This window comes from Lagopus muta, chromosome 17 (assembly GCF_023343835.1).
Source record: "Lagopus muta isolate bLagMut1 chromosome 17, bLagMut1 primary, whole genome shotgun sequence".
Taxonomy (NCBI): Eukaryota; Metazoa; Chordata; class Aves; order Galliformes; family Phasianidae; genus Lagopus; species Lagopus muta.
In genome coordinates, this window is record NC_064449.1 from 10,963,146 (window position 1) to 10,975,150 (window position 12,005).

The following is a 12,005-nucleotide window of genomic DNA, read 5'->3' on the forward strand; positions in this document are numbered from 1 at the left end:
TATGTCTGTTTATAAAACTTAGCATGTGGATTTGATGGTTCACTTGCGTTTTACAACTTGTGCTTATCTACATGAGGCAAAGTTGCATATTGGTACAAAGCAAAATTAGGCATCTAAATAAGCCAGTTCTGCACCTTTTAGAAACACAAACCATCTGCAGTGGTTTTTTATATTCATTATAGATGTAAGAAGTTTTGAGGCCAAATCTGTTTTCAACAAGAATCTTCTCTTAAAAGCCAGAAAAAGCCTGTTCTCTTAATGTATTACAACAGGAAAGGCAGAGACAGATTGTGGTACAAAAAGACAGAGACAACTGAAATCCTACAGCCTGTTGGAATGGTAATGGTTACTGAGTTTCCCCCAAATTTTCTACATCTGCTCTCAAATATTTTAAACCTAGATTTATTACTGTTTGTAGTGCTGTTGCATTAGTAACATGTTTACCCACGTTTACAGCAATAGCATCCAAGTTCTAATGATCATTTTGAATGTTTTCTAGACATCATCTTTCTGAATGTATGTGATCTTCTTTTTCATTTTAAGTCGCTGTACAAATTAAAATGTGAGTAGATATTGCCTATGCGTAAAGTTTAAGCAACACGGACTTAGTTATTAATTTCTATTCCATTTTTGCAATAAGAGTAAATCCACTGCAGTGTGCTTTAGACCAAAGTCTGCAAGAGTGAATCGTCATCGAAATCCGCTCCCTCTGTCAGCATGCAGGTGGAGCGAGTGCTTTGGGCAGGACACGAGCTGCGGTTACCTTAGCTGACAGTGGGTCCAGAGCCTAAAATAATACCATGTTTGTGATGCTCACGGCTGTGCTGGCAGCAGGGAATGCACGCAGCCCCCAGCAGCCGCGTGCTCCTGGCTGGGCTCAGCCCGACTGGAGGAGAAAGGCCTCCTGGGCAGCCGGTGTTTGTCAGTAACACAGAGTGCAACCCTGCGACTGCGTTTTCCTCCCCACCCTCTTGTTTTTGATGACTGTGTTGCTTTGTCAGCACAAATTAGCACCATCTTAGCAAACAGAAGTGCAATGAGCAGTGGGGCAGCCTCCACCCAGCAGGTCTGTCCCAGCACGGCTCAGGGCTGATGGACAGCCCGTGTCCTTCCAGGCCTGGCGCTCCTCGGAGCAGAGACCTCTCATTGTGGTCGCACAGCGTGGGCTTGGGTGAGTGGCAAATGGCTGCCGCTGATGATTTATCAGGACTGATTGTACTTCCCTCTGAATGTCTGACCTGTGAAACTGCATTTCCTGTAGTAGTTTTCATAAAGCTCAGTGATGAAAATAAAAATCCATGAGAAAGCACAAGCAGCTCACAGGAAAACACTTGCTAAAGATGAGGCTCTCTGATGCTCTTGTCTGTGCACAAAGCAATTGGGCAGGACTTAATGCAGTCTGCAGGCATTAGTGCTGCTTTCCCAAGGGACTTGGCCAGCACCGCCTGCAGCCCCACAGAGCAGCACCCTCCCATCCTGTCACTGCATCCCTCTCTGCTTTGGGCTCTTATTGTTCCAGAATGGCTCCATATGAGGTTAGAGCTGTGTGCGGTGCTCTAAACAGTTGGATTTCTCTGGAAACTGTGCTGTAGATCAGGAGGGGCGGTGTGAAGCACAGTTTCATTTCAAAAGGAAGAGAGTTCTGCTTAGTCAAGACTGTAGAAAAACAGCTGCTTTAAACCAAGTGTTTCCTCTGAAGGTAAATGGAAATAAGGAGTAAATTGGAAAGCTGAGCAGTCCTCGCTGCAGAATCTCTGCGGGAGACCCCTCTGCTCTGTCACTGTCCTTCGTGTGCTTTTGTGTTTCAGAGAATTTAAGAGTAAAATGTTCCTCAAGTGTTTGGGGTCAATCATTCCGTGTGCCAAGCACAAGAAAAACAGATTAAATAGTCTCTCAGAAATCTGCGGAAAGCAGAGAATGTCACAGCTGAATTTTCTGCTTTGTGACTTCTGGATAAGAAGACATGACAGCGCCAATGGGAGGAGTGAGAACGGGCAAAATGACACAGTGTTCAGTTCCCTCTTTTACACTAATGCCACTGAAGCACGTGTGTTCCTGTGGACCATTCCCACAGCGTGGCTGGGCACAGCTCTGCCCTGCTGAACGGTGCAGCTACAGAGTGCCGGGGCTGCAGAAATGCAGCCTGACCTGCGGGAGGAAATGCACATTGGGCACCAACGCTGCAGAACGCTTTGCTCACTTTGCATAACAGACAACCAGGGGTTCATTCATGTTCCCCAGTGTTCCCCAGTGCATGTCCTGAAACATTCAGTGCTCCACTTCCCTTTGTGCACAGCCGCCTGTGCTGTGCGTTTCATTTTCAGAGGCTGAAAGAGATTTTGCTCTAAAACTCTTTATGAGCAAACATTTCCTCCTGGGATCGTCATCTGATTCAAACTAAAAAGTGGACCAGAATTTATGATGTCTTGTAATTACTACTCCCGGTACCACTCATTAAATTAGAAATTGATTGCTGGTTTTGCAGTTTCCTTGTTAGGTGACAAAGTGCTTATCAAGGTGGAGCAGTGCAGGACCATTAGGAAATATTGTGCAGTGTGGGCTGATACAAAGGCATGCTTTCTGTTGTGGGGTTCATGGTACAGTTGTTTTTATAATGCACAGCTGATTGTCTTTTTTGTTTAAAGTTCTCTGTCACCCATTAAAGTATGAGTACACCATATTTTTGTATAAAAAGAGAGAAATTGGCTTTGGTTTATGCTGGCAATCTAAAAGGCATTACTGCAGACATCAAAAGTGTATGTTTCATTGAACTGAGAACATCATAAACAGCTATCCTAAAGATTTAAGCAGATGATGCAAAAAATCTCTCTACATAAAGGTTTTTCACATTATCTTTTTCTCTCTCTAACCCACAGTGTGACAGCGAGAGTGATGTTGACGATAAGGTAAGACTGAATTTTCTTCTTTCATGTGCTTTACTAGCTTGGAAATTCCCTCACAGTCAAAATAAGAATGAATTTACAAGCAATATTTTTCCTCCAGGCTTCATGTCAGATTTAAAATTGTTTATAATAGAGGGAAGCAAACACTGGATCAGACACTTCATGGTTTTCACTAGTTTACAGAAGAGAAGTTAACGGAATAGTGTCTCAATTAGTGTGTGAGCATTCGGTGAGACCCAAATCACAGTGCTGGTGCTGTTTCAGAGGAAGTCTCCTCTGATAACCTGCCAGGAGCCCATATTTTATTTACAGTACCCTTTGCAGACGTCAGTTTTGTAATCAGCCCAGAAGGTGGGACGGTGGCACCCACCTCCAGGGCAGTGCGCTGTCTGCCAAGGAGCGCTGTGTCGTGTTGCATGCATATTTATCACAGAGCAATGATTTTCCTGACCTTTTCTTTTGATACAGAGGCTGGTCATTGAAAGGTGGCAGTGGTGTGGTTTTCTGTAGGGATTTCTTTTTTCACCTTTGCAAGGAAAACCGAGAAGTCTGGCAACATAGCCACAGTTGCACCGTGCTCTTAAGCATCAAACGTATGAAAGACTTTGGTATTCCTTGCTGACTTCTGTTCTGGCAGATCAAACCTGGCATCTCAGGTTAGATCTTCATCAGACTGTCATTATATTTTGGCTGTCCAGTCTCTTGCATTCTGAGAAGCTGTGGCACGTAGGCTTGTACTGGATCAGCATTACAGAAGTAAAGGCTGACTTCAGACAGCCCTGTCACCTTGGCAGCACACTTGGCTGCAGCCATACATTGGGGGTTATCATGAATTCAAGAGACTGTGATAAAAGCAGCTTCTGGTTAAGTCTTTTTATTTTTTTCTCAATATTTGAAAGCTTTATAGTTTCTTGAGCTTCTTTGAGAAATCCCACCAGATACCCAAAATATCCCTGGAATATGGCAAAATGTGTGTCTTGAGAAGAAACCTTGATGGAAAGGAAACATTTACGCCATTTATGTTTAATGAAAGACGCCGTGCTTATTTTGTGTCTGTAATGTGTAAAGTCACTCCCAGAAACCAACGCTCAAGTTCTGCTTCTCCCAAAGTTATGCAGCAGATCTGACGGCTGGGATGGGGAGGGTGAGAAATTATTCCCTAAAAGCTCAGGTACCGTGGGGTTAAACCATTTCTTACACTGCCCAATCAAAGAAAGTAAAAGCAATCACTTAGAAAACTGTTTAAAGATCTGCCAGTCAAACCTCAGATGAAGTTGTAAGTGACATGTAGTTTTATTATACAGCTATGCTATTAATGATTATCTAAATTACACTGGTAGACCCAGCTAGCAGCATTACATCTGAGACTGACATTTGTTAGATTAGGTTTGACTTCACCTTGTAGAGAAGAAATTGAAATCTGAACAACATTGATTAGCTTTCAGAATGTGGGATCTGAGGTTACCTTCAGAGGAAGCTGCAGTGCGTTTGGCCGGTCGCTCACTGTCCTTTACAGCAAACGAAAGGCTATTACAGCATTTCTAACCATTAATGTGGCATTTCTTTACATATCTATAAAAGTAATTTGACCTCCTGGGCTCCCGTATTTCCAAACTACCTTCTCCTTAAGGTGACTCCAACTTTTTAGTAACGTTTCTTTTCTTCATAAGGAGAGCAGAGCGAGTTCATCTTTCTATCCCTTGCCTGACCTGCAGAGACGTGAGACATGACACTCGTTCTGTTAAATAGGTCTCTGGAAGTAAGTAGGGTTCCTTTGCTTGTCAGCAAAGATGTGTGCACGTGTGTGTAAGCTCAACAAGACTGAAGTGAAGAGACTTCATGGGGATGATGTAAATGCTACATTGCCTTGCAGCTGGGGAGCACAACCTGGCTGTCGGCATTAGTCCTTCTCATACTGTACTCTCCTGGAAAGCCATTCGGTGTTTGTCTAAAACTTAACCTGGCTAGATACAACAGGGAGCTATAAACATGTTGGCGTGACTGTCCTGAGGGACTGCCCTGAGGAGTGTTTTTTCCCCTTTCCATTTGGTGGCAAAAATGATACTGCTGTGTGTCTCCTGCAGGCAGATGGAGTGTTGGATGCACTCTCACCAGCATCAGGCTTCCCAAATTACATGAGGGGTCAGCTTCATTCTGCAGTGCTGCAGAACAATCCTGCTTTGCTGCTCGGTCAGCAAGAAGCAGCTTCCTCTAGGTAAACCTACACGCTGGCACTAATGAAGGGCAGGGCAGGAATTACTAATGTGCTTTGATTTGCATAACACTTCTTGTTAGTCATCGGGAGCAGATCACTGTCATCTGTGTGTACCTCGTGAGGGAAGATGACAGAATGCTCACGTCCCAGTGCAGGCTGAGTCAGTGATAGAGCTAGATGTAAAACTGAAATTTTCCACCTCCTACACCTCTCCCTCTCTACCATGCTACTAATTATTCACTATTTATTTATTTCATAGCTCTATGGGCTGTTGAGCTCCTTAAGTTTCCAAACGCAGATGTTATAGCATAATTAAGGCTTTGCCATCACTACATCGAAAAATATAAGCACACTCGTGGTGGTTTTTTTGCTTTTGGCGGTGTTGTGAAGGAGTCCAGGGGAGAAAAGTAATTGAGCGTAGTCAGTCATATGTACAGTATATGGGAATGGAGGAGTCATTACTTCAGTGCAAGGTGCAGTTCTGCAGCAGATTGTGAGCTGCTGCTTTTCATAATGGGAGGACGGGACCTCGACGCTGGGGACTTGTCCATCCCATCTCCTCTCTGAGAACTGTCTCACCAAGTATTGCCTTTCACTTCTGCATCACCGCTGAAGTCTCGAAGGAAGTAAGTGGGATGATGCTTTCTCACTCCTATCATTCTGTCACCACACTCTTCTCCAAGAACTGTTTGAAATACCCAAACCAATAAGCCGAGCTGTCCAGCCATTTAACCAAGCGAGAAACTTAGCAAATCATGCGTTCCCAGAGATGGAAATGCAAATCCTGTTTTTCAGACTGTATGTTCGTTGAAGGACAGAGTTTTGGACTTTGCAGTTGTTAGGAGAATTGCAGGGTAGTTTGTCAGAGCTGTGGAAATGATATTGTGCTTTTTGTGAGGGAGGAGAGAGAGAAAGGGAGTAAGTCTGATAGTCGTATTGCGCTCTCTGCACTGTGCAATAGCTGCGATGTGAGGCTCACGGTCCATAAACATTGTTACTGAAAATATATACTTCCTTTAATAGCAACAACAGCATTAACAGACAGCAATTACCCTTCATTTTCAGGAACTATAAAGTCTCCATTAATTCAAGATTTATGTAGTTATAGCATTTAGCACAGGAATAACACCACAGAGAATTGGTTTATACACATGTAATGAGAGAGCTTATGGCATACTTTAGTGAACATTAACATAATAGAGTAATATAAACCATCAACAGTTCCACTTATTGTCTCTTACCTGCTCTAGCATCACTATGAAAAGTGGCTAGCAGCTTGGTAATGGGCTCTGTTAAGTGGTGTTCTGCAGAAAGCCAAAAGTCAACTTGTGTAAAACAAGGGAATGAGTAATCTCTGCTCGTTACTCCAAAATGCAGTTCCCATTTTTTAATAACAGTGTTCAAGGCGGCATTAAAAAAAGCTGGTGTGTTTCAGAGCAATTCAGTGCTCATGTCCTTTCAGCCTTGGACTTGTGTCTGCTGGATGGGAAATTGCTGCTTGTCACACAAACTCAGGTCAGGTTTCTAAAACAGTGCTTTCATGCAACTTCTTGCAGCAGCACAGTAAATGCATCAGACCCGGCTCCGGGTGATGTGAATTCAGCCCTGCCACACTGTTGTGTGCTGGCCAGTGAGAGATGAGAGCCGGCATCAGTACTGAGTGTCAGTGCTGGGAAAAAGGTGAGCTGTGAAGGGGTCAAAACGTGAAAGCTTGCAAATTGGGAAGTGGGAAGTTGTGTAGGGAGCAAAGCATCAGACTAGGAAAAGGATCTCTGCAGCAATTTTATCCATAGGCACAAGGACACCGTTACTTCTGCCAATACCAGAAGAAAGGATGAAATGATAAAAGGAAGGTGGGATGGTGAGAGCTTGAACGAGAGCTTAGTTGTAAAGAAAAAGGATGCACAGGACTTAAGCATTGGTTGGATGTTAAGATTTAGAGAGCAGTGTGAGCCAGAGAGAATACTGAGAACTACAGGCTTGAGTGAGGGGTGGAAGTGATAAGGATGGAAGCAATGAGGAGAATAAACTCTGTGGGATGAAATTATCAGTTCTGGGTTGACCTTGAAAGGGCGTCTACAAGCCCACAGGAAGGAGGCATAGTTCAGACAGCACAAGAAGTGGATGTGATCAAGACACAAGATGTAGTAGTTGCTCTAACAGAAGTGGTTACTGTCTCTATGTATGTGTGTGAAGTTACCCAGAAAGAAGATGAAAGCCCTGTAACACCATGTTATGGATGTTCTTAATGCACATAACGGCAGCAGTGGTAAGAGAGGTAGGGCAGAGAGGGAGGATGTGCTGAAGCCCAGGGAGGGAAGAGCGGTGGCAGGTAGGTGGTGGCCAAGGGAGAGCAAATAGGAGGGTTCCCACTGAGCCCCAGAGGTTAGGGGGCCCTTTACATTGTCCTCCCAACAAGAGTGCCTGCAGCTCTAGGAAAAAGCCTTATGAATAATGGCCCTCCTTGGTCTTGGTATTCCTAGAATTTAAGTAAAGCAAGAATGCAATTGAAAAAATTAACCAATGTTCTCCCCTCCTACTGAGATTTTATGTCTTTGCTTTATCCAGACAAAAAAGGCAGATTTTAAGAACATTAGTCTGTATATAGCAAGCTGAGTCATTTCAGTCTGTGGTGTCCATCCTCATTCTTGAAAATGTAGAATTTTCTTTTTTAGAGCAAACAATGGGAAGGGCCTTGTAGTTTGCTAACAAAAGTCCGTCATTAGCTCACATAAAAAGGCTTAGATCTTATGGAGAGCTCTTGGGCAAGACAGGATAATACCAGTTCTGTTGCTGGCACTTGGCAGCTCCCAAGCCCTCTGTTTTTTCTATTGTTTGACATCTCCCAGTTCCACTTCCCCATCCATGAGCGTTTGCTTATCTTTCCAGGGACCTTGTGAAGACACTTCTAACTTGAGGCAGCAGGGAAGAGAGCAGTCTTATACAGCTGTCTGCCCACACCAAGAAACCCCATTATAGCACAGGCACAAATGCAGAGGGCTACCTGTGCAATGGTAGGAACTCCCCGGAAGGTGATAGTTATTCTGGTGATGAGCGTGACATAGTAGGCAGCAGACAGGAATTGACATTGTAATTTAATGATTTAATTAACCGTAAGGATGCCAAGAAGATGAGAAGATTTTGGAGGATGTGTACTGTAATTGCTGCAATTGCAGTCCCTCATTTGGCTTACAGCTTCTTGTGACCATATTCCAAAATTGTTTCAGCAGGTTAAATAGATCAGAAGAGCCCAGCATGCAGCACAGGGTGCTCTGTGCTGGCATGAAGGATAAAACGTAAGGATGGCCAAAGAGTCAGCTTTGGGTTTTGTAGCTTTCTAATAATTCCTGTTTCTAGGTCCAGTTTGCAATAAGATCCAAACTAGTTTTCACTACAGGAGATTTCCAGACATTTTGATTCTCAGAGCAGTATCTAGCACAAATCAACTGCAAACATGGGAGTTCTAGCTCCAGCTAGAATATCACTCCTGATTCCATCTTCGGTATTATTAATTTCTCTGTATGTGCTGGAAAGACCCTGTAATCCCTGTTAGGCTGTTACACTTCTTAACATTTCTTGACAGTCTCAAATACCAAGTTCTGCCCATCTGCATTTTTCATGAGCATGAAGATGTTCTCCTTGGCAAATGGTTCACATTCAAATTTGTGATGCCTGGAGATGCAGCCGGAAAGCTTGACTTGATTTCTTTTTTGGTTTTCAAATAGCATGCCACAGTTTCTGCATTCTGACGGCTTTCCTCTAATTTTGTATGATATCTGTATGATTATCTGAGGAATAGGATTTTATGTTTTCATTGAAGCTGTGCATACATTCAAAACAGAGCAGCAGCTAAATGAAGCTTTTATGAGCTCTCATCTGCAGAAGACAAAACGATGGTCCCGGTAGGTTAAAGCAGTGCTTGCCATGGTGCACCTCCCACCAGTGCTGCATCTGTAGTGTCAAAAGCACCATCAGTTCTGCTTGGCCGTTCCCACTGATGTCCAGTCCTCCTCCCTTCAATGGGTCCAATTGAAATATGTCAGATATGCATGCTTGGTTTGCAGAGCCTTACGGCCCCTGGTTCCTTGGCCTTTCCCACACCTGTGTCAAAATTAGTTGGAGATCTTTGCCTAAATCTTTGGCAGCAGCTGACTTAATTTGTGGTTTACTACTCCTGACAGTTTATTGGGGAAGCAAAGCGCGCCTTCATCTCCAATAATAAACAGCCCACCCGCCGACACTTTGACAGACTTAATGATTTTTTATACAAAAATGGACAGACTTAATGTTTCGACTGTAGCGATCATCTGTCCTGATCTCCGTAATGAAATTAGATTAAGTGCACCTGGGAAAATGCTGAGACGGCACATTGCCTTCATCACCTTCCTTAATTTAAAACCAATTTGCGGGGAAAATATCCTCTGAAGCTGAGGGAGGCAGGGAGGAGGGGGAGGGAAGGGGATTTTAAAATCTATCTGGATAGCTACTGGCAGTTTTAATTCCTTTCCCTGCTGGCAATGTGAAATATTAACAGCCGTAAGAACGGAGAGTTTAAAGACTTACTAACCTTCTTGCCTTTCTTAGGGGGGAAAGAAACAAGACAAGGCTTTTTACTATCAAGTTCACCTCCAGGGACAAAGTCTAGTTGCTGCTGGGACTCGTGTTGGGCAGGGAAGGGAGGCTGAAATTGGGAAGCTGCTTCTCCCAAGGGCCAGACTGCGTTTTCCAAGATGTACTGTAACCCTTGGGTGTTGGTGGCACCTCCTGTCTGCTCCTACCTTGATAATGATTTAGTTGTGCAGAAAAACAGTAATTTGGCCACGTAGCTGTGAAAGCAGCCACCGTATGTACAGTATAATGTGACCTGAAAATGATTACAAATGTTCCTTGGGCTCATTCTGAGGAGAATGAGAAACGTGTCTTTTTAATTAAAAATAAAATGTTGCAAAGAACAACCATAAGCATTTTTCCCATGAAAGATGATTCCCATTCTCTCCCTCTGACTCCACTTACTGAGAATGCACCAATGGTAGCTCAAGGTCTGCTGCTCCTGAGCTGGTCAGAGCAGAGCAGTGTGCCATAGGCTGGAAAGTCTCTTTATAGCAGAGAGTTAAATGTTTACTGCCTTTGTCATTTGGACTATTAACGTCCCAGCTCAGCGGTGCACTTGATTTATCCACCTCCTGCCTCAGATTTCCGTGTTGCTGGAACAGTGGTATTCATACCAGAGGTGGGCAGTTTCTGCTACCGACTTGGGGATGCTTTTCTCACTTTGCTTAGAGTCAGCTTTGTTCTTCATGAAAGCTTTCGTAGCACAGACTTTCTGCAGAGATGCCCGCCTCGTGCCTTGCCTGCTTCACACAGAACCCACGCCAAAATGGAAAGTCCCACATCATTCAGTGCTCTAGAAATGTCTTGCAGCAGGCTTGGGCTTTGTTGTAATCACTGCGCAGTGCCTCAGATTTCCTTCAGCTGCTGGAGATCACCACTCAGAACTGTAGTCATGAGGATCTTTGAGGAAACATCATTCAGAATAACTTTGTTGTAAGTGCCAGTGAAGTGATATTTGTTAGCAAAAGCGGCACCTGATTATCTGAAGTGCTCCTCACCCTAATTGAAGTCAGCATTATCTGTGAATGCTCAGGGCATCCCAAAATCTGTTCACTCATCTTCATCCACTCAGCTGGTCCTATCACTGGGACTCGTTGTGCAAGTGGGAGTTTGCCTGAGTAGCCCAATTGCTGTCAATGAATAATTTAAATGATGTGAGCCTTAGACGTGCTGGTTAGTAATGAGAGAAATTGGCCCCGTATGTCCTTGTCCATAAATACTGGAAGATGGGGACAAGTCACTTTTAAATGGGATTCATTTATTTTTAAATGGAATAATGATAAGTGTTTTAAAGGTAATCAAGCATGTGTAGCTATCTTGAATATTATAAATATGATAGAGCATTAGTCTGAAATTGAAAGGGATCCCATTCATATATGAAGTTGGTTGAAGGTATTGTGAGTGGATAAAAGCACAGGGTGATATGTGATAGCCAGCAAAGATGTTAAGGCGTCTCTTCTTTTTATTAATTGCCACAACAGTGGCAGAAGTGACTGCTGTGTATTTGTCACTGTATTATGTGTGCAGCACCTGAGTGCCCACGAACCCCTGGGTTTTCCCCTCTACGCCCTGCTGGAGATAGACAGCTCCTGAAGAAAATAATTAGCGGGACTGGAATATGTTCTGGGTCACACGTAAAGTCGTAAGTCTTTACATATTAAGTTGAAAGTCATATTCTTTCTGAGGCATTAGAGCTTGTTTTCATAGCTTCATCAGAAAAATGTCTTTTAAGGTGGTGGTGTTATCAAGATGTTTTGAGGACGGCTGTTTTCTTTGAACTCCTTGCACACCGAGATCTTTCGTGCAACTGCAACAAATTAAAAGGTGGTTCTGAAGAGGGAGAGCAAGGCTGGAAGAAGCGACATCTTCTTGGTGCATATGTCTGTGTTTAGTCAAAACAGTGTTCTTGGTTATCTTCAGCCTTCACAGAATCACAGAATCACCCTCAGCCTTTTGAAGTCTTTGCAACTCTGGCGTTGTATTTGCTTCATACATCATCGCCAACAGCCATCAACAGCTTAAACATTCAGAAATTGGCTCTCGGCAGGACAGCAGGTGATGATGATGTACAGAACAAACCAGATGGGAGGACGAATTGCCTTAAACAGATGAGTAAAAACTCATTTCCACTTAAAAAACGAAATAAATGCAACGTATAGGAAAATCAGGAAGGAAACGGGCAGGAGGCTGAGGAGGAAGGAGTAGGGAGGAAGAGAGCAGCTGCCCTTCCCAGAGCAGGGCATCCGCACGTGCTCATCCGTGCAGCACAGGTGGGA

At 43.7% G+C, this 12,005-nt stretch overlaps 1 protein-coding gene across 21 annotated transcripts in view; it reads left to right on the top strand.

Moving 5' to 3' along the window:
• Positions 1-12,005, top strand: part of FBRSL1 (fibrosin like 1) — a 417,331-nt gene that overhangs the window by 265,813 nt on the left and 139,513 nt on the right. For all 21 annotated transcript variants that reach the window (XM_048964519.1, XM_048964530.1, XM_048964514.1 and 18 more), the window contains one exon: positions 2,877-2,906. In XM_048964519.1, the coding sequence (XP_048820476.1) occupies positions 2,877-2,906 (30 nt within the window). The remainder of the gene's footprint in view (positions 1-2,876; positions 2,907-12,005) is intronic.